The sequence below is a fragment of the Pan troglodytes genome, chromosome 3 (assembly GCF_028858775.2).
Source record: "Pan troglodytes isolate AG18354 chromosome 3, NHGRI_mPanTro3-v2.0_pri, whole genome shotgun sequence".
Classification (NCBI taxonomy): domain Eukaryota; kingdom Metazoa; phylum Chordata; class Mammalia; order Primates; family Hominidae; genus Pan; species Pan troglodytes.
Window position 1 is genome coordinate 55,178,160 of NC_072401.2, and position 27,609 is coordinate 55,205,768.

Consider the following 27,609-nt stretch of genomic DNA (forward strand, 5'->3'; position numbering starts at 1 on the left):
TAGATCTGAGAGGAGGCCACGGCAGTGCTCTTAGAGAAAGACAGTAGTGGCTTGAACCAGAGTGGGAGAAACTGAGGTGTCAAAACGTGGTTGGATTCTGTACATATTTTAAAACTAGAGCAGACAGACTTTCTTGAAGGTTGGGATGAGGAGTGTTAAGAGAAAAACAGGACTCAAGAATGACTCATGATTTGCAGTCTGAGCAACTAGAAAGGTGGCATTTCCATTCATTGATATGGAGAAGGCTTTAGATAAGCCCCCTAGGGGAAGAAAGTCTAGGAGCTCAGTTTTGGATATGTTGAGTTTGAGATAACTATTAGATATTCAACTACTGATTTCCCTTTGACTAAGTCAAAATTTATCATCCTCAAAGAATGTAAATTCCCTGAGGGTAGAGTTTTGTCATTGTTCATTAATGTATATCCAGAGCCTTGGACAGTGTTTAGCACATGTAGATTCTCAATTAAAAATTAACTGAACGAAAATTTATAAAGCACACACTATGTTTCTTGCTCTGTTCTACATGCTGGGGATACAACAGTGGAAAAAAATACCACCAACATTTCTGTTCTCATGCACCTTACAATCTCGTAGTGGGAGACAGAGAAAGCAAATGAAGTAAAATAAAATAAATCCTTTGCCTGTTGGTATACATACTTGATAGAGACTGGTTGAACGTTTAGTCCCACGGCACTCTAGGTATATTGTCATAACCCTACAAGAAAGGAAACTGAGAGCACAGAGTTGGCATTCCTTGCTGGTCTATCTTACTCTAAAGCCTCTGTTAGCACACCATATTGCTTCTCATGTAAAATAACACAAATCCCTTCATCATCTGACAAATATCAGGGCTATGGTTCTCTTCGTATGAGCCTCTAAAGGAGAGTCTTCTCATAATCAGATTGTTTTTGAAGAGCAGTTCTAGGAAGGCTGCCTGGAAGTAAGCAACGCCAGACCACTTTGCCCTCCTTAACTGAGCCAAACCATGTAGCTGCTTTCATCTTTACATCATAGGGCATTTTCTTATTCTTCACCCCCTTTCATGATGCCGAGGTTACCTTAATTACCCACCATAAAGTCTAATACATCATTTCATCTGAAAGGCTCACTTTGTAACTTTCCACAGAACTAAGGAGGCATACTAAAACAAATACTATATTCATATAAATTTGAAGAGGTATCCCTTATTCCTCTAAAAATGAAATCAAATGAATTTTTCATATCTAGCAGTAGCATCTAGTGTTGGTTTGAGCCTTAGTACTCCAAAATAATTTTAATCCTCCTCCTCCTCCCCTGATTCAGCCTTTTGGTGTTTTCTTGGCCTCATGAAACTTTATGCCCCCAGCTTCTCCTCCGTAATTTTTGCAGAAATTCTGAAACAGCCACTGCCCCTGCCTACTGCGCATTTCTTACCATGTTTCTGCACGTAATTTGATATCACACTTCCTGCCCCCAGCAACATTTCCTAGCATGTAAATGATGAATATTTTTTCTTCTGCTCTGACCTATCTGAATAGGTCTCCAAAAAGGAGACTATCTGGGCTCTCCTCCTGAATGTCATTTCCATCAACATTGTAATTTTTAAGATAAAACATCCAGGGTTCCCCACTAGTTGAATGTGGTAAAAGTATATGTCTTGATGTCGCCTTTCAGTCGGCAATGTTCATTAATAGCAAGAATTCCCATGATAAGTAGAGTGTGTGATCTACCAATAACTTGCCTCTTTTCAAGGCCAAGAAAGACATCTTCAATCCACCAGATTTTCTTTAGGACCCTCTGGTGAACAAGTGGCAGTGAGGTCACCTCATGTTGTAATTCTGAGATATACTGAAATCCTCTCCTAATAAGACACATTACATTAACTCAATAGAATGACTGGGATCTTAAACATCGCCCTAAATACATACAGACAGTGCATTGTAACTAACATACTAAATAAACAGACACCCTTTAATCTTTAAAATAATTGTTACTGTTCTTCCTGAAGAATCCAATTACAGTACAAAGCAAGAGTCCTATAGTATGGAGTGGTCCTACAGTATGGACCAATCAAATAATGGTCAACAACAGTTAGTTGAGGTATCTATCTCCTGTCTATCTGTGGGATTGTGCTATGGTTTCAATATTTGCATTCTGAAAAAAATTCATATGTTGAAATCCTAATCTCCAAGGTAAAGATGGTATTAGGAGGTGGGGTCTTTAGGAAGTGGTTAGATCATGAGGATAGTGTCTTATAAAAGAGGCCCCAGAGGGCTGCCTTACCCCTTCCACCACACGAGGAAGACACAGCTAGTGAACCAGAAAGACAGCCCCCTCCAGACGCAGAACCTGCAGATGCCCTGATCTTGGACTTCCCAATCTCTAGAACTGTAAGAAATAAATATTGTTTATAAGCCACCCTGTTTATGGTGTTTTGTTATAGCAGCCTGGATGAACTAAGACAGATCACAAAAGCTTTTCCTACAAAACTAAAACCATGTCATAAAGGATAGAGGACCAATAACTATCCATTATGGATACAATAGTGGGTGAATAAACTCTGTAAGTAATGAAGTTACGCTTGTGTACTACCCCTGGTAAAAATATCACAACATAAAAGGTAACATGTATTTTGTTAACTTCATATTAGGAAATATAAGGTGTTCTAACCTCTAGGAAGTCTGAATGGTAGCTCCAAGTTTATAACCATGGCCAAAACAAAACAAAACAAAACAAAAAACACACAGATAAACAAAACCCTCTCTCATCTAATTCCTTTCATGTTTAACACCTGCACTAAAGTTCCCAGGTCCTTATTTCCTTGTTCATTGAAAAGAAAATCAAATGTTGGAATTTGGAATGTAGGTGGAAGATGTTATCATCAAAGGTGTATTCCACCACTCACCTTATTTTGTATTGAATAGACATGTTTTCTAAATATCACACCTGGTAATTTATCTTAATATTTTTTCCACTTAACAGTAAGGTATTCACAGATTTTTTGCCTTAGGTATAAAAGGTACAAATATCCACCACAGTTCAATTGATCAAAGGATTTTTTTAAACATCTGTCTTAAAATTCTATATAATATGTTGCTTAAGGCTCTATATGGCCACAGCTTCCGAGTAATACCAATAGACTTATCCAGCAGGGATTATGCAAACCTTATATAATTAATATTTGTGAGATTTCTCAAGATCCCGGCACAAAAGACAGCACTGAAATTCAAAGCTTTTAGTTTTAATCATAACTTTCTTTTAAAAAAAAGAGTCCAGAAGGCTTCGAGTCCCAGCCTCTATAGCAAGATCATTGCTACCATTAAAAATATACTTTTTTATATAAAGGAAGAGTCAAAGGGGGTTAAAGTCATTTAGGGAGGCTATAGAAATCCCATCAATGTTCAGAAATACACAGTTAATGGATATATAATCAGAATCAAAATATCTCATTGGCATGAATGCTGCCTCTAAATCCTAATCCATATAGTTGCTAACCCAGAGAGCTGCTCTTAAATCTCCATGTTTTCCCATGAACAGATTATTTCTAATGAAATGGTGCAGGGTAACTAAAGCCCCATGAGGCAGGCTTCAAAATAAAGCTAATCCTGTATCAAAGTCACTGTATAAATGAACTGCAGATGAAAGGCCAAAAGTATGGTTGGCAGTTAAAAAACAAGACAACCAGTTGAATCTGAATTTAAGATAAACAACAAAGAAAGATTTGGTCTAAGTCAGTCTCAAATATTGCATGGAACGTACTTAGAATTCACTGTTTATTTTACATTCAAATTTGACTGGACAACCTTTGTTTTTATTTGCTAAATTTGGCAATACTAGCCAAAGGAAAATTAAGACTATTTTCAATTGACATTATACCATCCTGCACCAATGAAAAGCACAGATGAGACAAATTCTATAATTGTCTATTTCATTTTAAAGACTTCTATTACTTACACAATGGCAAAGTTCCCAACATCTATAAGCCATGTTAAAACAAGTGAAAGAAATTGGCCATGCTGGTGTAAAGGATTATGAGGAACATTTAAAGATTCACACATCAGAAAATACAATGTTACATCAACCCTATCATTTAAATAATTTAAGCTGTAACTAAAAAAAGAAATGTCATGAACTACATACACAAATCAATCTTACTGAATAGTTGCCCGGCTTGCAGATTAACTAGATGACAACCTATTAGCTCTGTATTTCTAAGCAAAAAGCAAACATTGGATAAAGCAGACATTCACTATCTGCCCACCTCTTCTCAGAATTACCACTGTCTTGTACATAAAACATCAATTTTTCCAAGAAACTGCTCCATTTGATATCTTATGAACAAGACAAATAAGTTTGATTTCTAAAATAATGTGCCCAATTTTAGTGATAGATACTTCCAAACGGAAGCAAACTGTTGTAACTGTTATTGCAGGATTCCTTCATTTAGATTTAAGACAGTCAAATTCATTTTGAAAACACTTAAAAAATGTTGCTGTCCATTGCTTCCGGTGGGGTGCTATAATCCCCTTAGGGTAAATTATTGCTTAAGAAAGTCTGCTTAAACAGTATAATATTTGACCAATATTTTTCTCATGAAAACACAAGCACAATTAGACTGGGGTCAAATGCTGAAGTTAAATTAGAGATATGGCAATTATTGATTATTGCTATTGTTTTGGAGCATTCAGACAAAATGACCTGTCTTTTCCTAAGTTATTAATCTGAATTATCTCAAGTTTGTAGCTCTGGGGACCTGACCTTTAAGGTTTAGCTAAGTTGAGTTTTTGAAACACACTAGTTTGCAAAAGTTTCTATGGAAGAAATAAAGTCCTTGGTGAGACTTTACATCTATTTGTTACTGAGCATTTTTTGGACTCTTGCGCTAAATCTGAGTTGGCACATTATTAACCTTTTCAAATTAGGCATTTAGTAGGCTCAGCTGAATATTTTCTTAATTTGCACATTGGTTTGCTGGAACAGCTGGCACTGCACTGGAATATTAGTTGAGATCTTTGATTTACATAGTCCAAGTACAAACACATAAACTCTGCTCTTGGAGAGGATGACCTAATTAGTGCAGCATATAGTACACTTCATTAATAAAAATAATAGCAACAACAACAGCTAACACTTATTGAGCATTTGCTATGTCTCCAGCACTGTATACCTATAGGTATATTCAGTTATTGAACACTTTCAATAACTCCAATTTTTTATTCTCCAAATTTTGTAGATAAAAAAATGCAGAGTGGTTAATGTACTTGTCCTCAATCACATAATTAGTAAGTAGTAAAACTTAGATTTTTACCTAGGCAATCTAGCTGCAGAATCTACGCACTTACCATCTTGAAACACTGCTTCTGTAAATGCATCAGATAACAACAGAGAGTGTTCATCCACCTTCTCAGGTCAGTTTTCATGTGAAGGAAATGTCACATCTTTGACTGTGACCACAGATTTCAGGGGAATAGGAGTTTCTCAGGCTAAGGAATGCAAGTGACTCTTCACAACCACCCCCAACAAATCATAATCAGCCTTCCTGTTCCTTTACTTGTGTGCACAATTTTGTGTATTTTAATATATGTGTGATAAGGCTACTAAGCTGACATATATCAAGTACAGAGTCATAAATGTGCAGGGTGAAGTAAGTCTTCCTTCAAGGATAAGGACATTCTAGATGTTAGTTACCTGGAGAAGAGGTATCTACCAGATCCAGAACACAAATAGGATCCCTAGCTGAGTGGCAGACTGGGAATCTAGCTCTCTGGTGATCTACATCTTAATCACCAAGGGACCAATACGTCTGCGCAGGGTGCCTGGGTAATAGATGGAAGGTCCTGAGAGGAGACAGGGGCAAACAGAGCAGACCCAGGGCGGTAGAAATAGGACCATGAAGTTTGTGCCTCTCTTACCTAGTGTCTTTCCTTTTTGTCCTTCTTGAGTATTCAGAAAATGCCTTTGAAAGTTCTAACATATCTCATATTTCACTGAGGGAGTTTTTAAATAAATAGGGCCATAAAAAACTTGAATGTGGCCGGGCGCGGTGGCTCACACCTGTAATCCTAGCACGTTGGGAGTCCGAGGCTGGTGGATCACGAGGTCAGGAGATCGAGACCATCCTAGCTAACACGGTGAAACCCCGTCTCTACTAAAAATACAAAAAGAATTAGATGGGTGTGGTGGCGGGCGCCTGTAGTCCCAGTTACTCGGGAGGCTGAGGCAGGAGAATGGCGTGAACCTGGGAGGCGGAGCTTGCAGTGAGCTGAGATCGCGCCACTGCACTCCAGCCTGGGAGACAGAGAGAGACTCCGTCTCAAAAAACAAACAAACAAACAAACAAAAAAACCATTTGAATGTAGCAACCATGGTGGCAAGAACAAAGGAAGAGAATCCCGAGGGGAGCAGGAGAGGGATAAATGTGGAAGCTACCAGGGGCCTGCCATTCTCGTTCCCTTCTTGGTTTTGGGGATAAAGGTTGGAGGCTCTGGTTTGTATTTTAATCTGGAATCAGTACTCCAATATGCCTTATCCTGGCATAAGAAGTGTTTGAAAATGGTTTATAGAATAGACATCTAGTTTTCTACCATAATCAACCTTGAGAGAACTGAAGACCATCTAAGATTTCTCTCTCCTTTTAGAAATAGAAGTGAGGCTGGGCACAGTGGCCCACATCTGTCATCCCAGTACTTTGGATGACCAAGGTGGGAGGATCACTTACGTTCAGGAGTTCAAGACCAACCTGGGCAACATAGGAATACCCCCCATATCTACAAAAAATAAAAAAATGTAGCTGCCTATGGTGGTGTGAGCCTGTAGTCCCAGCTACTCAGGAGGTTGAGATGAGAGGATGGGGAGGCCGAGGTTGCAGTGGAACTGGAATCGCGCCATTGCACTCCAGTCTAGGTGACAGAGCTAGACCCTTTGTCTAAAAATATATAAATATATTTATATATACCCGAGTGAATACATGTAGAGATCTACCCTTGTTGGCTTGTTGACAACGCACACATATTTGCAAGTGTCCATTGTATGTGCTGGAGGAAATACTATGTATACTTTGAGAGGATTTGTTGAGCCAAAAAACAGGCCCCTGCCTAACGCTGTTCCTGGCTCAAGAAAGTATCACCTTAAGAATTTTACAGAAATATTGTTGAAGCCTATGGCTAGAGGAGGAAAATGAGAAGGAAACAGAAAAGACACAAGGCCTGGTGAAACTAACTAGAGATTTGCTAGGGGAGTTCTGGGATAAGCCCCCAAAACACATGTGCCACTTTCACTTCAAGAGCCCTCATCCCTTTCTTCTTTACCAACACGTCTATTTTTTTCTTTAAAAATAATATTTTACATTCTGAAAACACCTTAAAATTAAGGTGCAAAGAATCTCATGAGGTATTTATGCCAATTTTTATATTATTTTTTCGGACGATTCATTGCAAAGTAGCTCTAACAACAAACTGACGTCTTAAAGAGATTCCTTCAAAGGCACAAACTTCAGGGGGAATGCAGCGTCCATTAGCTTCATCATTTTCAGCTTGGGATATGCACATCGAAGCATAACTAGGGAAATGAGGCAGTATGTCTTCCTGAGTCTCGAGCCTCACAGCTGGAAGGCTGTGACCATCTGGGCTCTGATCCTAATTAGTGCGTGGGGGTAGGAGTGGTGCTCAGCCGGTCCCTGGCCCACCAGTCTCCTCGCTCTAGCGGTGGGTCAAGGGTGATATTCCTCCCGGAATAGCGGAGCTAAACTGTAACGCTGAATAAAAAAAAAAAAAGAAAAAAGAAAAAAAAAAAGAAAAAAGAGCTTCTTGGGGTGGGGGTGGGAAAGCTACAATACACTGTTTGTTAGGGTTAATCCCGGTTTTGACAACTGCCAGAGCTGTTCAAAAAAGGAAATGATTAAATAAACAAGACAAGCCACTAAATCAAATTTGCAAACGAACCTCTCTACTGACTCAAGGGTTTCTGAACCTCAAGAAAAGATTTTTGAGTGAGGAGAAGTAAAGGTACCTTCCGTGTCATTACGTAAGCATCTCCTGCTTTGAGGATTACAGGAATTACCACCCGCAGCCAGCCGGGAGCTCCGCTGCCTATTACACCTGCCGGACCCAGGCTCTCTCAGCTCAGCCTGAGGCTGGGCAGCCAAAGCCGCCTGCGAGTATTCGGGAACTGTCCGCGGACGCGTCTCCAAACCGTGCCGAGATACCAGCGAGAAAGAGGTTTTCTCAGACGGACGTTCAGTAAGTAGAGAAAATACGCTATAGTTTCAAGTTGGGAAACTTTTCCTTATAACTGCATTACCCACTGTGAGCTGCCTGAAAACCGCTAGCTTCTTTTCAAGGGATTGCGACGACTCGTGTCCACAACTGTAGGAACCCGACGAACTCAGAGGGAGGATATACAGACTAAAGCATGAGTAGAATCGGTTTGCGCTATGTGACTTTGGGTCACATTTAAACTGAAAATGCCAGTGGCCGCGCAGTCGGGCTACTTTTCCCAGCAGCACCATACCCACAGCCAGTTGTCCCTTTTCGGGAGACGTTTTCTGGAAAAAATAGGTACCTGAATTCTAGATTCAAAGCGTCTTTCTGAATCTCTCCCCAGTCCCCGCCAAGCCGAGCTCAGTCGTCTGGCTCCCCTCTTCCCCATCCCCGCTGCCAGAGGTCGTCGCCGTCTGTGGTCCCGAAACCCGAGAGTGGCTCCTACGAAGCCTTTCAGAGGTGGTGCAGGGGGAGGGGAGAGGATGCTAGTTTAGCCACGTTAATAGTTTCTTCTATGGGATACGTTTTTGGGGAGCTCTGGGGCAGAAGGTAGCCTTGCTACCCCCAGTGACGATTGCGAGCCTGACCAAGGCCGGGCCGCTGCTGTTAGTGCCACATCATCCTAAGCATAACTAGGAAGGGACGCCGGAGATCAGAGACCGCCAAGACTCGAGAAAGCAAACCAGCCCCGCCAGGCGCGCAGCCGCTGCTGAAGCCTCCCCAGATGCGAACCTCCCACCCCCACTTCCCCGGCTTTTTCATCCCTTCCAGGGCCCAACCGCAACAAGAAGTCTGGTCCCGTACTTTGGCAGAGTGCGCTCCGAAACCCTGGTGAAGAAACAGAAGCCTTGAGGCGCAGTCCGTGTTGCCCACTCTGGGTTCGAACACGCAGCTAAGCCAGCCACCTGTTCTACAAAGCTGGAGTTTGTGCGGGCGCGGGCTGCGGCAGGAAGGACCCCATCGTCCCCTCCCTCGGTACGGTTCGGGACCACCAAAGGTGCACGTCACCCCAAATCTAAGTGCGCACACACCTGCGCACTCACCCGAAGGCGCGCGGCGACTCACTGCCGGATCTCCTAGCTTCAGCCCCGACCCCGCGCTAGCTACTGGGGCCCACCCCGCGACCTGCCCTTCCGGGAGGATGGCGCCAATTACCTGCAGTTAAGATGCAAAGAGCGAAGAGAGTCTTGTAGACCATGGTAGCCTGGTATTTGGTGCCCAGCCCGGGGCGGGCGGCAAGGAGTTTGCGGACTGACAGAGCGCACTGGGCGCTGGTAGCGACTCCTCTGCCGGGTGGGCTGCGGTGGGAGCCGGGAGGCGCGAACAGCTCCAGTGGAGGGCGCGAGGCAAACGAGGCGAACGCAGCGCAGCTCCGTCAGCTGCGTGCCCTCCGGTGCTCCGCGCGCTTCTGCTCCATCCCAGCCGCCCGAGCCCAGGGCCGCCTCCGCCGCCGCCGCCGCGCCTGCCGCTGCCAAACCCCTCCCACCCGGGCCCCGCGGCGATGACAGGGCCACCCCCTGGCCTTCCTTCTCTCAGCCCTCAGGTCCCGAGAGCCCCGGCCCAGAGCGGCCTCTGCTGGACAGTCAAGACACGAGACCCTGGGTTCAGCAAATGTTTGCAGCGCCTTGCACTGTGCTGGGAACTAGGGATGCGAAGAAATGTGAGCACATCTCTGCCCTCAGGAATCTAGCTCAGCTTTTCTTACATGAGCTTACAGCCTTTAAAAAGGTGACCTTATGCCATTTTAGGAGTTCCCTCGGAGAACCGGCGCATGTTCCAAGAATGAGGACCTTCTTCATTTGTCCAAACACTTCTGCGTGTACATCATTAAACCCTCATCCACATTAAACCCGGCTGAGCTTCCTGGGGCCTGAACCAGGACGTCTGCCGCTGTATTCAGCTTCTTACTAGAAGAAAATACTGTCAGGTGGGATAACTAAGCCAGACACCCTACTAGGCGTTGTTTCATGAATCCTTATAAGAATTATTATTATTCCATTTTACAGGTGAGAAAATGAAGGCACAGAGAAGACAATGTTCTCAAGGTCGCATACCTGGTAAGAATAGTTTGTGCACTAGGCCCATAATAAAGGCTGACGTTTCCTAAGTGATTGCTATGTGCTAGGCACTGGACAACGTGCTGTTCAGGAATCAACCAAGTCATTTAGTTCTCACAACAATCCTTGGAGATTATATCCTTGTTTTCAGGGGAGAAAGTAGAAGCACAGAGAAGTTTAACTTGCCCGAGTTCACACAACTCGCAAGTAATGATAAGATGCCTGCCCAGGCACCCCGCTCAGCCTCTGTACTCTACTCCCTCTCAAGAGCCCAAAGCTTCTCCAAAGCCTACAGATTAGAACTGACCTTTCATTCAGTTCCCTCCCTGCTCTTGCTACACTTTAGGCTTGCTTAATTCTCACACTTCGATCAAAGCAGATGCCAGGTTCTCTCCCAATTCTGTTATTAATGAACCTATTGGTCCCCTAGTCACTAGAGCTGGGGCACTGCAGGAGTTAACAAGCCTTTGTAAAGAAATGATTTGCGTGGAAGGCAGCTTTCTTTTTTCTGTAATATCTTCTTCATATGCCATGGGCTCTGTTCTCACTTCTTTGTCACATACCAGAAGCTGACTCTAGGAGGCCTGAGCACCTTATCTATGGTCAATTCCTCTGCCTGACTCTATCACACTACCACTTGTAGATTTTGCTCACAGTTCCACAACCAGATTAAATTTGGATCATATTTTTTTCTCTTTGTTTTGGTAAATCTATTAATTTCTGTTGGAATGAGAAACAAAAAATACTCAGACCAAGTGCCCATCCCCTCTCCATCCTCCCTGGCCAGATAAACTGCAAATTCAATTTGTTCAGCATGTTCTCTGAATGCTTTTGACTTCAAGGCCCTTCCGGTTTCTAGGGTAATCTATGTGATTAGGAACAATTTCTGCATCTGGGTTTTGGTTGTCATGGATGCAGGGACCACACACAGATGGAGTTATGCAGCGACATTCTATCAGGCACTAGCCCCTTTAAATAGGGCAGGTTAAGTAAGTGACTCTATGGCAGAAATATAGGTTTTTGAAGACCACTTCACAGAAAAAATTTATTCAATTGAAATTCAGCAAAACTTGAAGGAGTCTTTCTGGAGTGCGAAGCATGTACAACTCTAACCTTGATATCTAAGATAATGGTTTGGTACTCAAAGAATCATGACCCCTACACACTAATCAGTGAAAATTTCCAAAACTTTTCTATTGTACGCAGGATAGAGTTGAAATAATTTCTTTGATTAAAATAGTTCATTTTAATTGTTGATTAAAAATTTTAATTTATTAATTAGTTTAGTCAGAGCATATTTAATCACTTATTTTACGCCAGCCCTTATGCTAGGCAATGGAAATACAATGGTTGTAATAGCCAGGGTAGTGTAGGTTATGCTGCTGTAACAAACCAGCCCAAAGTCTCCCAAGCTTAAGCGATAATGGTTTATTTTTTGCTCATCAAAGTCTGCTATGGATCCAGGTTACTCCTCAGAGTAGCTGTCCTCAGGATCAGTGTTGTACCGCCATATCGAAACCTGCTTTTGTTACAGTAGGTAGCTAGATAGGCATGAGTGGGGCAGCAGAGGGCTCCCCCCACACCCCACCAGGAAAGTCAGGTAACCATCATGTGATGGCCAGGCAGTTATTAACTGTCTCTCTAAAATAATAATTGGTTACAGCTGGCACGAGGGACTGACCATCTCCCCATAAATAGGGAACACATGAAACTGGTAATCAGCAGCTTCCAATAAGATCTCAGGAGGTGGGTGACTGAACTCAAGCATGTGCATTAAGATGCAAAATGGTGGAGTTTAACTGGTATATGACCTTCTGGGGGCATTAAAGCAATGCAAGATGCCAGAAGTAGACCAGCATGTAAAACCCTAAGTGCAAAGTCAAATGGGGCACTTGACGTCCAAGATGCCCTCTTAGGCCTCTTCCAACTGTGCTTTCCTTTCTTGCTGCTCTAAAGCTTTTTAATTAACTTCCACTATTGCTCTGAAACTTGCCTCAGTCTCTTATTCTGCCTTATGCCCCTCAATTATATTCTTCCTTCCAAGGCAAGAATTGAGGTTGCTGCAGTCTCTGCCGGTGACTCAAATAACTTCCACCTCTAACAGTTTCACATCCACCACTAACAGTTTCACATCCACTGAGTTAGGGAAAGAGAGAAGTGGAGAATTAAGTATTTAAATCTTCCACCTAAAAGTGACAATTCTGTTCATATTTTATGGGCTAAGGCAAGTCAATGGCCATGCCCAACTTCAAGAAAGCAAGAAAGCATGTTATTTTTGTGTGCTCGGATAGAGACGAGAACTCTATAGCAGGGAACATTGTGATATGTGCCACAGGGGCTAATTGTCCCTGCACCAGGAAATTTATTTTCTAGTAGTGGGGAGTTAAACATTGAATGAATAATCACAAAGACATATGCAATAACATTATATTAAATGCTACAATAATAATGATGAAAATTTATTAATTGTTTCAAGCATTTTATGTACAGTCATGTGTTTACATTTCTACACTCTAACTTTGTGAGATAGATACTGTAGAAGACCAGAATGTGCCACTTCAGAATATGCCTTTTCAGTATAAGCATTTGTTTGAGAAACAGCAGCTATAGGAGCAACTCTGAGAACAGAGTGGAATTACCTTTTTGTAGGGTGAATTTAAATCTATAAAGGAAATTTTCATTTGTAAAAATGTCTTCCTCTGAATTCTAGGAAGAAAAGGATGGCACTAAATTACTGGAAACTCTTATCAATGGAGAGGGCTCTGACTTAAATATGCATAACAAACTTTACCTTTGTTTGCCATGCTTTACCTGGTCACTTCCTCATAACTGCACCCCTACCCCCATACTCCTCTTTCTTTGTTTCAGCTGAAGATGATATTTAAGTTTGAATTCAAAGTCACCTCTTTGAAAATTACTAATTCCCTGACTATCTCCTGTACATATATATGAAATATACATGTTAATAACCTTGTGGGGTTTTTGTTGTTGTTAATCTGTCTTTTGTTATAGGGGATCCCAGCTTAGAACTCATAAAGGGTAGAGAGAAAAATTATCTTTTCTCCCCCCAAATACTATTATTATCCAAATTTTACAAAGTAAGAAACTGAGAAATACTTATACAGAATAAAACTTTGAAGGAAACTAAGGGATGCAATGAGATATAACAGCAGGGGAACTAGTACTCCTCAGTGGGGTCAGGGATGGAATTTGCATGTAACCCTTAGTTATGACTTACAGCAAAAGCCATTTTTTTTTTAGTAGAATTCTTAGTTCTTTTATAATACTCCACTGGGATAAAATCTCACATAAATCTACCTTTTACTGACTTTGACTCTTTTTTGATCATTGTTAAAATGAATTTTTAGTGTTGTGGACTTTTAATATTTTACCAAAAAAATTGCTCTTGGCTGACGTAGATTTTTACATCCTGAATATATTATATTTTATAATTTTAGATAATACATTTTAGATAATATAGAAGTATTGTTTCTGGATTCTTTATATCATGAGATGGTTTCATCTGGACTCTTGGCTTAAGTGAGAGAATAACTTGGCTGAGAGAGCTGCAGTGGTTAGAGGTTGGGTCCTAATCCCCTCTGCCATCTACTAACTGAGTGATTCTAATTAATTACTTGGCACCTCTATTCCTTTGTTTCTGTATCAGTCTGCTAGGGCTGCCGTAACAGAACATCACCAACTAGGTGGTTTAAACAACATAAATGTATTTTTTCCATGTTATGGAAGCTGGATGTCTAAGGCCAAGGTGATACCAGTGTTCAGGCTCTTGACACCATTGCAAGCAGGAATTCAAGAATAAGTCAGAAAATAGTGACAGTAGGAGATTTATTGCAAAGTGAAAAGCATATACTCAAGAAAGGGGATTGTGGGGGTACTTAAGACAGAGTTGTTTGATGGAGTTTGGAGTTTCTGTCTTTATGGGCTTCTTTAACCAAGGGGTGGAATATTCATTAAAATTCCTGGAAAAATTTAGAGATTTCTCAGAACTGTGGTGCCACCTATTTTTTCACACCAAATATGGGTGTTCTCAGGACTGTCATGGCACTGGTGGGTATGTAATTGATAATGTTAACAATAATATAACGAGGTCCTAGGAGAAATCTAGGTGAAATCCAGTGCCATGTTGGATCCAGTTGGTCTTAGCCAGCTGGGTCCATACCTTGGGTTTTGAGGGTCTTATCAGTTCCTAGCTTCTGCAGCTATTTCAACAGTTTCCTTTTGCTAGTCATGCAAAACTGCTGTCTGGAATTTTCTATTCTCCTGTGACCACCCTGTATTATTCCTGTCTCAAAGGTGCTGGCAGTATTGGTTTCTGGTAAGACCTCTCTCCTTGTCTTGCAGGCAGCTGTCTTCTCACTATATTCTCATATGACCTTTTCTCTGTATGTGCACACTCCTGGTATCTCTTCCTCTTCTTATAAGGATACCTGTCCTGTTGGATTAGAGTCCCATCTATATAACCTCATTTAACCTTAATTACTTACTTAAAGCCCTATCTTCAACTATAGTCTATTGGGGGTTAGGGCTTCAGCATGTAAATTTTGGGGGACACATTCAGTTCATAACATTTCACCCTTTGGCTCCCTCAAAATTCATGTCCTGTCACATGCAAAATACATTCACTCCATCCACCCCAACAGCCTCCAAAGCCTTAACCCATTCCAGCATCTAAAATCCAAAGTCTCATTGAAATATGATAAAAATCAGATATGGGTGAGACTTGAGGTCATTGTGAGGCAAAATTCCTCTCTAGCTATGAACCTGTGAAATCAGACAAGTTTTGTGCTTCCAAAATATAATAGTGGTACAAGCATAGGACAGTTTCCTCCTGGCATTATAGGGAAGATTGAATGGATTATATATGTGAGAGGCTTGGTGTGTTCTTATTTTTTTTTTTTTCCGATGGAGTCTTGCTCTGCTGCCCAGGCTGGAGTGCAGTGGTGCAATCTCGGCTCACTGCAAGCTCCGCCTCCCGGGTTCACGCCATTCTCCTTCCTCAGCCTCCGGAGTAGCTGGGACTACAGGCACCCGCCACCACGCCCGGCTAATTTTTTTGTATTTTTAGTAGAGACAGGGTTTCACCGCGTTAGCCAGGATGGTCTCGATCTCCTGACCTCGAGATCCTCCTGCCTTGGCCTCCCAAAGTGCTGGGATTACAGGCGTGAGCCACCACGCCTGGCCAAGGTGTGTTCTAAGTACCAATAGATGTCAGCCATTATTAGAGGAGAAGCTTTGGAGTACATTAAAAAATTAAGTGTTCTAAAATACAAGGAGAAAATGGCTGGGTATGGTGGCTTATGCCTGTAATTCCAGCACTTTGGGAGGCTGAGGTGGGCAGATGCCCTTAGGTCGGGAGTTCAAGACCAGCCTGGCCAACATGGTGAAACCCCATCTCTACTAAAAATACAAAAATTAGCTGGGCATGGTGGCACATGCCTGTAATCTCAGGTACTTGGGAGACTGAGGTGGGAGACTCGCTTGAACCCAGGAGGTAGAGGTTGTAGTGAGCTGAGATCACATCATTGCACTCCAACCTGGGCGACAAGAGCGAAACTCTTGTCTTAGAAAAAATAAAAAATAAATAAAATACAAGAAGAAAACATTAGTACCTGCAGTGGGTATTTCTTGACACACAGAACTATGTGTCTTGGGCTCTATCTTTAGTAATCACTCTCCTGCTACAACTGAGCTGCAGTGGAAAGCTCTAACCTATCTCTGTCAGCCCCTTCCCTACCTCACCCTCCTTCCCAAAGGCAAAAATGCAGCAGCCTCAAGACCCTGATATATTTTGTCTTGGCTTTATTTCTCTCTCTCCAAGAGGCATTGCAAAATATTTTCTTTGAGTCTGCCACATTTCTCCCCATTACTTTGCTTTTCTCTTCTTAACTCCAATTTTTAATTTTAATGGCAAAAAAGATTAAAGGAAGTAGTGCAATATGTGCAAAAGGGTAAATTTGGAACTCAGTTAAGAAAATCTGCTTGAATGGGGCAATTTTAAAAGAGTATGATGAAACATGATAATTTCTCTGATTTAAATAACATTGTTTGAGGCTGCATGAGGTACTTGAGGACAATAAACCATGTGTCAGTAATTTTTATTTTAATTAAGAATAAAGCCCTCTAAACCAAAAATAAAATTCTAAGCTCCCCAACCAACCCAATTGACCCTTCCTCTTGGCCAAGGGGATTCCAAAGTTAACTGGAAAAACTAGTTCAGGCCATGATGGGAAATGGAGGTCAGATATGCCTCATTAATCCTCCTCCCTTTGGAATTCAGGCATAGACGATCATCATTAACTTTAAAATGGAGACCTTAAGACTGACAAAACAGACTCATTAAGTCTGATAAAAACATTTACAATCTATTTTCTCTGAAGCCTGCTACATGGAGGCTTCATCTGCATAATAAGAACCTTGGTCTCCACAACCCCTTATCTTAACCCAGACACTCCCTTCTATTGATTCCAGGTCTTTGGATCAACTCTTTCAACCAATTGCCAGTTGGAAAATCTTTGAATTCACCTATGACCTGGAAGCTCCTAGTTTGAGTTGTCCTGCCTTTCCAGACCAAAACAATGTATGTCTTACATGTATTGACTGATGTCTTCTGTCTCCCTAAAACATACGAAACCAAGTCGTGTCCTGAACTACTTTGGGCACATGCTCTCAGGATCTCCTGAGGCTGTGTCATGGACATGTCCCTAACCTTGGCAAAATAAACTTCTAAACTGATGAAGACCTGTCTCAAATACCTTTTGGTTTACAGCCTTGACAATATTTCGGGAAGGAAGAAACTCCTTCTTGGATGTGACGCACATAATGAAATCTTCTATTTAAACTAGTGTAAAACTTAATTGAGTTGATCCAGTACTATCCAATAGAAATAAATTACAAGCCATATAGAAATTTAAAAATTTCTAGTAGACACATTTTGAAAAAGTAAAACTAAGTTATATTAATTTTAATAATATGCTTTAATGTATCTAAAATATTATTTTGACAGGTAATAAATATAAAAAATTGAGATATTTTACATTAAAAAAATTCAAAATCTTCAAATTCTAGTGTATATTTTATACTTGTAGGAAATCACAATTCTGACATGAATTCATCTCAATTTCGAATGTTCAAAAGCCAAATGTGGCTAGTAGCAATTATAATGGACAGTACAGTTTTAGAACCTGGACCTAGTCTTTTGCCATGCCTCTGAATATGTTCTATAAAAGTAAGAAACAGTGCTACTGAGGCTTTCTCAACTGACAGTACTGTGTAGTGGTTGAAAGCTTGAAACTTGCTGATTGCATGGACTGAGGCAACTTACTTAACCCCTCTAACCCTCAGTTTCCCAATTTGTGAAATGGAGATGATAATAATAATCCATTACTTCAAAGCGTTGTTTTAAGTATTAAATGCATGGAAATTATTTGGAGTTGAACCTAGACAGAGTAGACTCTTAACAAATATTTGCTGTTATTTTTGGTAGAAATGATTATGATGTTGAAAAATTGTTATTAACAGTAAAATCAGACTGGACATGGTGGCTCATGTCTGTAATCCCAGCCCTTTGGGAGGCCAAGGTGGGAGGACTACTTGAGCCCAGGAGTTCAAGACCAGCCTGGGCAACAGAGGGAGACCCTGACTCTACAAAACACAAAAAAATTAGTCAGGTGTGGTGATATGTGCTGTGGTTCTAGTTACTCAGAAGGCTGAGATGAGAGAATCACTTGAGTCCAGGAGGCTGAGGCTGCAGTGACCTGTGATAGTGCTACTGCACTCCAGCCTTGACAACAGAGTGAGTATCTGTCTGAGGTGGGTGGATCACGAGGTCAGGAGATCCAGACCATCCTGGCTAACACAGTGAAGCTCCATCTCTACTAAAAATACAAAAAAAAAAAGTAACCGGGCATGGTGGCAGGCGCCTGTAGTCCCAGCTACTCGGGAGGCTGAGGCAGGAGAATGGGGTGAACCCAGGAAGGGGAGCTTGCAGTGAGTCAAGGTCGCACCAGTGCACTCCAGTCTGGGTGACAGAGCGAGACTCCGTCTCAAAAATAAATAAATAAATAAATAAATTAATAAAATAAAAATAATTAGTAAATAAAAAATAAAAATAGTAAAATCATGCCAAATATTTCTGTAATATTTGGAAGAATTAGATTCCTTACTACTCAAAGACACTGACAATGTCCCTTATCCTTAGAAATTTACATATGCATAGTTTAGAGTAGCATTTCTCAACCTTTTTGGTCTTAGGATCCCTTTATACCCCTAACACTTATTAAGAACCTGCCCTCCCACTCCTGGCCAAACTGTTTATTTAGGTTGAAGGAACATTTTAAGATCCCCTTCAGATAATTGTGATCTGTCCTCTTTTATACTACATGAATACTCAACAAGCAGTAGTTTCTTAAAAGTTTGGTGCAATACAGAATCCAAAAGCATTTCAGTGTAATTTTCATATTCTGTCAAATTAAAATCCATTGATCTATCTTATATCTTGAATATATCTTTTATCCCTGCATGATTTTATATCATAATGCATTGGTCACATAGAAAATATTGGTTCACCAAGTTCATTCAAATTTTAACATATTTCATTATACAATATCAAAAAGTCACATTTGTTAACATCTTCACCTATATCATCAGAAAAATCTTTAATCGTTGGAAACCATCAAACTAATAGTAAAAAATACAAGTTTCCCAGAATTCTGATATTCCCTTGAAAGCTTGAATCTTACTGGTACCAAATAATGTCAATTATTTTATTTCCTTCCTTCCTTCCTACCGTCTTTCCTTCCTTCCTTCCTTCCTTCCTTCTTTCCTTCCTTCCTTCCCTCCTTCCTTCCTTCTTTCCTTCCCTTCTTCCTTTCTTTTGTTTGTTTTTATTTTTCTTTTTTTTTTCTTTGAGACAGGGTTTTGCTCTGTCTCCCAGGATCCAGGATGGAGTGCAGTGGCATGATCATGGCTCACTGTAGCCTCAAACTTCCTGCTTCAGCCTCCTGAGTAGCTGGAACTACAGGTGTGTATCATCATGCCTAGCTAATTTTTTTTTTTTAATGTTTTATAGGGATGGGGTCTCTGTGTGCTGCCCAGGCTGGTCTTGAATTCCTGGGCTCGAGCAATCCTTCAGACTCAGCCTCCCAAAGTGCTGGGATTACAAGTGTGAGTCACTGCACCTGGCCAAATTTGTTTTGTTTGACATGACATGCTAACTTCATAGAGAAAATGTCTCACAAATACTGAAGCCTAAATAACCATAGTTTGTCTGTTAATAATGTTTTCAAATGAAAATAGTGTTTCATAAAAAAGTGGCTAGGTTAGCTTTCAATTCAAGTCATCACATACATACATTTCCTTGGAACAACCACTTACTTTGGTATTCAGCAAAAATGCTTTATGCATACTTTTCATTCATTTATACGAAAAAGATGTGTGTTCAAGATCAAGATTTTATAAAAATTAAGAATTTTTGCTGCTTCATTAAGGACATTCATAAAGACATGAATGGTGGTAATACAATGACTACTAGTATAGTTTGGTGCCACTGCCTACATTTGTGTTAAAGCACCAGAAGTTTTATCCACAATTGCTTTTGTAGCATCAATGGAAAAATCAAAATGCAAAAAAAGAGATAAATAACATCTTAGTAATATTATGAAAATAGCTTTGACTCCACAGATCTAAAAGGATCAGACTCCTAGGAGTTTGTGAACCACACTTTGAGAACTGCTGGCCTAGAGAAATATCTTAGAAAATTGTGAAGGACATTAACTGTTTCAACTGCCTAGAGTATCCCTTTCTTCAGGTAAGTGTTCTTTCCTCTGCTTTAAGCAACTAGTTTCGATGGCGGTGGCTATTTTCCTATGGAGGCTGCCTCCTACCCTATGGGTGACTGGTATAGGGTAGACACCAGCCTCTTTATATTCAGTATACTTTCTCAGAATTCTTAAACTTGGAACCAGAAAATGTCACTAGTAGTTGCTCTCTGGGAACAAAGTTATGAAGTTCTGGCATTTTGGTGAGCCACCCAAGCATGTAGAAAAAGCTAGTCTAAAATAGGATAGAGAAACCCAACTCTCAGAGAGAACCAGAAATGGGAGAAGGCTTGGTAGCATTCCAGTCCCTGGTTCCACTTGTCCTTGAGGCTCGACCACATTCTTGCCCTTCCTGCTACTCTGTAAGCATTTTGATAAATTTCCCTTGCCTCTAAACACTTTATATTTTCACAATCTTTATGAGTTTGTCCAACTGTCCTTTTTTCTGAACACTTTTGCTAGCATCAGTTGTTACACAGTTTAGTAGATTCCACTTCAGATTACACTGAATTTGAGTTTTCTCGACTTTGAAAATATTCTTGACTGCAGTTTTACTCAGACCATTCATAGAGGCTATGAATTCATGTTATTCACTTCAAAGTCAGTATTAAATTATCAAATAAACATCAACAACTGAATAGTGTTTGGTAACAACTGTCAACTCATCAAGAGCCAAAGAAAAACACTAGAAATTATTTTCCTTCTTTCTTAATTTATCCAAAATTGACTCCCAACATCCTCAACTTATTAAGCAACTGTTCTCACAGAAATATTAATAATCTAAACAAGTTTACTTTCTTTGTACATCTTTTTTTTGCTGTTATTGTTGCTACAATTGAATAAAATGTAATTAACTTGCACCTGGTAAATGGCTTTTCTTGCTTGACTAAAAACGAAACTACTTGGAAACTTACTTTGGTTGAAGATTCATTTCAGACTTTTGTGGGAAAAATCTACTGAGATATTTTGTTTTAAAGTTTCAAATTTTTCTGACTCAGGGAGTATTGTACATCAAAGATAGTGTGGCAATTATTTAGTCTGGTACTGTAGACCTATGTTGTATTCTTTTAAAGTAGCAATGACGTAATAACATGTATAAAACACAATGCTTACAATTGATTTAGATAACAAAATAATCTACTTTCCATTCTATTTTTAAAATGTGATATTCAAAATCTGTTTTTCTCTTCATTTTCTTGTTTGTTAATAATATTTTGGCAAGATGCGTACGCAATAACAATAAAAAAATAAGATAAAACGCAGTGGTATGTGCTGAATGTGTCCTCTAAAGAGCATGTATTGAAATTTCAATTCCTAATGCATTGTGTTGGGAGATGGGGCTTAATGAGAGATGATTAGGCCAGGGGGGTGAAGTGAATGAAGTAATATTATTATCATGAGAGTGGGTTTGATATAAAAGATCAACCCCTTTCTCTCTGTTGTGCCCACCTTTGCCCTTAGCTGTGAGATGACACAACAAGAAGGCCTTCACACAATGCCAGCCCCTTGATCTTGGCCTAAGTCTCCAGAAACATGTGCTAATACATTCATGCTCATTATAATTTATGCAGTGTCTGGTATTTTGTTATAGTAGCACAAAACAAAGACAGGCAATACGTGTGACACTCAAAATGCTTCCAACCTATGCATTTTTCACTGTGATTTGTAGTGCACCAAGAAGCAGTGTGAAGCCATGAAAGTGCCACAGTCTCTGTCACAACTACTCAACACTAACACTGCTGTTGTATGAAATTTGCCACAAGCAATAAAGAAATGACTGTAGCTCTGTTTCAATACAATTTTTGTTACAGAATCTGAAATTTGAATTTCAAATCATTTTCAGGTGTCTTTAAATATTCTTTTGCGTTTTTCCAACCATTCTGAGGTCACAGGTTATACAAAAACAGATTTGGCCTGCTGGCCATAGTTTATCTACCCATGCTCTAGAGATTTCCATTTGATTTTGCTACATGTTCTGGATTAGTTCAATCCTGTAACAACTTCAAATTATTAGCTTGGGGTTTCTTGAGCTAGTTAGTGTATATTCAAACTCCAAATCCATGTGATATTAGGGCTATGATTCTGATTTATGAGATAGACTATTTTCCATATTTGTTTTGTTTCCTTTTTCACTATGGAGCTGAGCTGAGGTTTTTACAAATTACCTTCTATGTCTCCTTTTACCATCAGGCATATTTTTTTCCTAACATAGCTTTTCATTTAAGCTCTAGCTACTTTTCAAAGGCCCTGACTTTATGCAAGTTCAGTTCCAATATTCCAACTTATTGAAGCCAAGTAAGTCCTTATCTTTTGTGTCTCATGTGGCCATTAAACCTAGGGCATCTACTGCTTCAGCAACTGCTGGATACTCTAATTACAGCTCCATTCCCTGCTTTTTGGTAGCCCTAAAAATTTCCCTTGATTGTTTTCAAGTGTTTCTGTTTATTTATAAAAACTAATAGTTTATCCAGCACTTTAAAGATCTTTTGTAGGAGTAGGTATGGTTTTTCAGAATAACTAAGCCTCTATATTTATAGAAGTGAAAGTCCCTTGTATTTTCTTAGTTCTGTTTTTTCTTTCTCTTTTTTTATTTTTCGTTTACTTTCTCTAACTCAATTTCTAATTTAAGCTTCCCATCTCATTACACTGGTTGAAAACTAACCTTAGTTATTATAAGTTACTCCTATCTTTCTGGATTTTTTATTAACCATAGCGGCAGAATCTTACGCAATGCTAAAATCTGGAGTTTAAGTGACAGCATTTGGTTATCGAGTCATCTGTTCATTCTGAAACGCTGTTTACTTCTGAGAATAAGTTATTCTCTGTAATACGGCTCTTCAGATCCAAGGGCTGTCTGCTAGGGTTCGAGTATAGAATTCTTTGCAAAGTTGCCTAGATTCCCACCAGTCATTTTATTGCTGAAGTATTCCAACTGCTATAGGGGCTATGCTTACAGAGTAGGTCACAGATCTCCTTTGCATTTACACCCTGAGAACTCTCTGTTCTCACTATTCAACCTATCCTTGTAACATCGGGGATTTCTTGTTTTGGGGAAATCATATTCCTATCATGATTCTGGCTTAAATATGCTATATTTAAATATATGCTATATATTAAATATATTTAAATATGCTATATTTAAATATATGCTATATATTAAATATATTAAAAATATGCTATGTATTAAATATAACCTAATTTTCTCCCAGCTTTAAGAATTAGCTGTTTAGAAACAAAGGCCTGGAAGATTTCCAAGCAATTTCTGATATTTTGCTATTCCACAACTCTTTCATCCCTGCCCCTCTCCTCCAAGCTGGCAGTGAGAACTGAATCAATTTGTTTGAATGGAGACAGGATAAGAAAAAAGTACATCAATATTTTAAAAAGTATTTTAGCTTAAAATAGTTTTCTGCTACACGTTTGAAAGGTAATGATAATCATTCTGACAAAAGCTGAGGGTGCTTGGAATAGGTCAGTGGCAGTCAAGATAGAGAGAAAAAAACAGATTTGAGATACATTTTAAGGTTAAAAGCAACCAGTCTATTAACTAATGGCACGATGTGCAGTTGAGGGAGAGGCAAAAATCAAGTATGACTTCCAGATCATGCTGGACCAATTCTGGAGCTTTATTTATTGAGCTGTGGAATTCTGTGGAAATAAAGTATTTCGAGAACCCCTTTATATCCATTTTCCTACTTGAATTAGAATCATATTCTAAATGATTCAATAAATAGAGTGAATAACAGTTAAAGATGTAAATAACTAACGCTTATTCCTACCTTCTACCATCATTGATCCCCTACAAAATTCCATTGAGCACTCAGTTTATATTTCAACTCTGGAAGATTTTGAAATGGATGAAAGAAATTATTAAATATCCTTTAACTGAAGGCATGCCAGTGTGCACTTTTGCTTTTACTAAACTATTTTACAACTTTGTAGAGTTGTAAACCTGTAGAAAATTCATAGTAATATAAATTATTTTAGTCTAAGATATGCACATTTTGTGCAGTGGAGTACAATTAATTATCACCCTGTGGATAATGACTAGTTTTTACCAATTTTGCATCCATTTGTAAGCTTATTTCAGCATTTCTTCTCTGCCTACAAATGTATATTTCATGTTCTTTGAAGCACTTGTAATATCTCACTGGTTGCCTCATTTAACCAAGGAGTTAAATAAAACCCTTGACATGTATTATTGTTATTTTTTTGAGACAGGGTCTCACTTTGTTGCTCAGGCTGGAGTGCGGTGGTGCGATTATGGCTCACTGCAGCTGTGACCTTCCAGGCTCAAGAGATTCTCCTTTCTCAGCCTCTCAAGTGGCAGGGACCACAGATGTGGGGCACACACTGGCTAATTTTTACTAACAGTTTTGTAAAGATGAGGTCTCACCATGTTGCTCAGGCTGGGTTTGAACTCCAGCTCAAGTGATCCTCCTGGACTGTATTCATTTTTCTTTTAGTTTAGCTATTATTAGTTTATTACAAAAGAGAGACGTAGAAATTATGTACATAATGAAAGATTTCAGAACTTTAGTGGAATGGGCAGCTTCACTATTATGCCATTTCAATGGTGATTTATTTCAGTCTGCATACTTTCCAAGAAAGTCACCATCTCTAAACCATCTCTAAATAAGAAATAATCCTTGTCTAAAGCACTTTGGTGCTTCCATATTCTGGGAAAATAACTTTATCTCCAACTTGGATGCTAACTGGTTGAATCTCTCCACCCTTTCTTTTAGAGACTAATCTAACAGCTACTACTGATGCATGTAATACTTTTCTTTGACATTTGTTCTGGAAGCATCATGCCTCCTTTGGCTACAGTTTCAGCTGCAGTTCTTTCAATAAATACTCAGTCAAAGAGAGAAATAAACTTTCAAATGTTTGTTCTGCCAAGACTCCTGCATCAAAGCTCGTACTCTACATCCCTACTGCAGCTGCAAGAAAAGATCTGAAGTCAGGTTCTTGGGACAGGTAAAAAGGCCAGCCAGCCCTGCCCTCTGAAGTGAATTCAATTTTTGAATCATGATTTTTTTTCTTTAAAAACTGTTTTTGACAGATTAATCATAGTTTAAGATATGAATATCTTCTGTCTAAATTCCATTTAGAACAATAGAATTTTATATTAGGGTGGGCAAAAATTGTGAAGATTTTATTGTTTAATTTCTCATTTCACAGAGTGGTTAAGTGATATGTCCAAAATTATAGTTAACTATGTTCAGATTAAAATTCATACTTAGCTCAAACAATGACTAGTTCAGTACTCTTTTCAGTACACTCTTTAATTTAATGTAATTTCTTCTCCTTGCCTTTGTGAGTTTAGGTAATACATGAAGTAGTAAGCCAGGCATGGTGGCTCACACCTGTAATCCCATCACATTGGGAGGCTGAGGCAGGTGGATCACCTGAGGTCAGGAGTTTGAGACTAGCCTGGCCAACATGGTGAAACCCTGTCTCTACTAAAAATACAAAAATTGGCCAGGCGTGGTGGCACACACCTGTAGTCCCAGCTACTTGGGAGGCTGAAGCAGGGGAATCGCTTGAACCCAGGAGATGGAGGTTAGAGTGAGCCGAGATTGTGCCACTGCACTCCAGCCTGGGTGACAGAGTGAGACCCCATGTCAAAAAAAAAAAAAAAAGTAGTAGACCAGTTTCTTCAGAAAAACAAATTTAAGCTCTAATAACTTTATGTGTGTGTCTTCAGAACAAATTATGTATTTGAAAAGCACAGGAAAAGTTTAACTTTGAGGCTGAGAAAAACAAAACCAAACCAGCAGATCGAATAATACATTTTCATTGTAGGAAAACACTTACTGTTAACAGGGCTAACACAACAGGTTTAGAGACTCTAAATTCTGTCAATATGACCTTTTTCTTGGTTGTTTATGAGCAAAAAAAAATCTATTAGAGTTATAAATGCTGACATTTTTACAGTTAATTTACAAATTTTATTCTACTTATTAGTCAAATTTCAGTAATTTTTAAAGTTTTTGGATAATATTTAGACCCATATACAGAGCAAGTTAAACATATTAGGACATTTAGAACTGTAATATTGGAAAAGAGAAGATGGCTGAATAGGAACAGCTCCAGTCTGCAGCTCCCAGCGAGATCAATGCAGAAAGTGGGTGTTTTCTGCATTTCCAACTGAGGTACCTGGCTCATCTCATTGGGATTGGTTAGACAGTGGGTGCAGCCCATGGAGGGTGAATTGAAGCAGGGTGTGGTGTCACCTCACCTGGGAAGTGCAAGGGCTTGGGGAACTCCCTCCCCTAGCCAAGGGAAGCCATGAGGGACTGTGGCATGAGGAACAGTGCATTCTGGCCCAGATACTATACTTTTCCCACTGTCTTTGCAACCTGCAGACCAGGAGATTCCCTCGGGTGCCAACATGACCAGGACCCTGGGTTTCAAGCACAAAACTGGCGGCTGTTTGGGCAGACACTGAGCTAGCTGCAGGAGTTTTTTTTTCCATACCCCAGTGGCGCTTGGAACACCAGCGAGACAGAACCGTTCACTCCACTGGAAAGGGCTGAAGCCAGGAAGCCAAGTGGTCTAGCTCAGCAGATCCCACCTTCATGGAGCCCAGCAAGCTAAAATCCACTGGCTTGAAATTCTCACTGCCAGCACAGCATTCTGAAGTCGACCTGTGGTGCTCAAGCTTGGTGGGGGCAGGAGGGTCCACCATTACTGGGGCTTGAGTAGGTGGTTTTCCCCTCACAATGTAAACAAAGCTGCTGGAAAGAGTGAACTTGGTGGAGCCTACTGCAGCTAGGCAAATCTGCAGTAGCCAGGCTGCCTCTCTAGATTCCTCCTCTCTGGACAGGGCATCTCTGAAAGAAAGGCAGCAGCCCCAGTCAGAGGCTTATAGATAAAACTCCCATCTCCCTGGGACAGAGCACCTGAGGGAAGGGGTGCCTATGGGCACAGTTTCAGCAGACTTAACTATTCCTGCCTGCCGGCTCTGAAGAGAGCAGTGGATCTCCCTAGCACAGTGCTTGAGTTTTGCTAAGAGACAGTCTGCCTTCTCAAGTGGATCCCTGACCCCCATGTTTCCTGACTGGGAGACACCTCCCAGCAGAGGTCAACAGACACCTCACACAGGAGCCTGGAACACCAGCAAGACAGAACCATGGCTGGCATATGGCAGGTGCCTATTTGGGAAGATGCTTCCAGAGGAAGGAACAGACAGCAATCTTTGCTGTTCTGCAGCCTCCACTGGTGATACCCAGGCAAATGGGGTGTGGAGTGGACATCCAGCAAACTCCAGCAGACCTGCAGCAGAGAGGCCTGACTGTTAGAAGGAAAACTAACAAAGAGAAAGGAATAGCATCAACATGAACAAAAAGGACATCTACACAAAGACCACATCCGAAGGTCACCAACATCAAAGACCAAAGGTAGATAAACCCACGAAGATGAGGAAAAACCAGAGCAAAATGGCTGAAAATTCCCAAAACGAAAATGCCTCTT

The 27,609-nt window shown here is 40.3% G+C and overlaps 1 protein-coding gene and 1 pseudogene across 2 annotated transcripts in view; both read right to left on the minus strand.

Moving 5' to 3' along the window:
• The window catches only part of PARM1 (prostate androgen-regulated mucin-like protein 1), a 116,677-nt gene extending 106,992 nt beyond the window's left edge, over nucleotides 1–9,685 (minus strand). The window contains exons 1-2 of one of the 2 annotated variants that reach the window (XM_016951589.3): nucleotides 9,393–9,685; nucleotides 2,263–2,367 (exon numbers count right to left, since the gene is read on the minus strand). In XM_016951589.3, the coding sequence (XP_016807078.2) occupies nucleotides 2,263–2,367; nucleotides 9,393–9,435 (148 nt within the window). In that variant the 5' untranslated portion in view covers nucleotides 9,436–9,685. The remainder of the gene's footprint in view (nucleotides 1–2,262; nucleotides 2,368–9,392) is intronic. The other variant, XM_001155067.6, reaches the window with a different exon arrangement.
• Nucleotides 9,686–24,716: 15,031 nt separating this feature from the next.
• On the minus strand, nucleotides 24,717–26,824 carry LOC112209000 (10 kDa heat shock protein, mitochondrial-like; annotated as a pseudogene).
• Nucleotides 26,825–27,609: the final 785 nt, after the last annotated feature.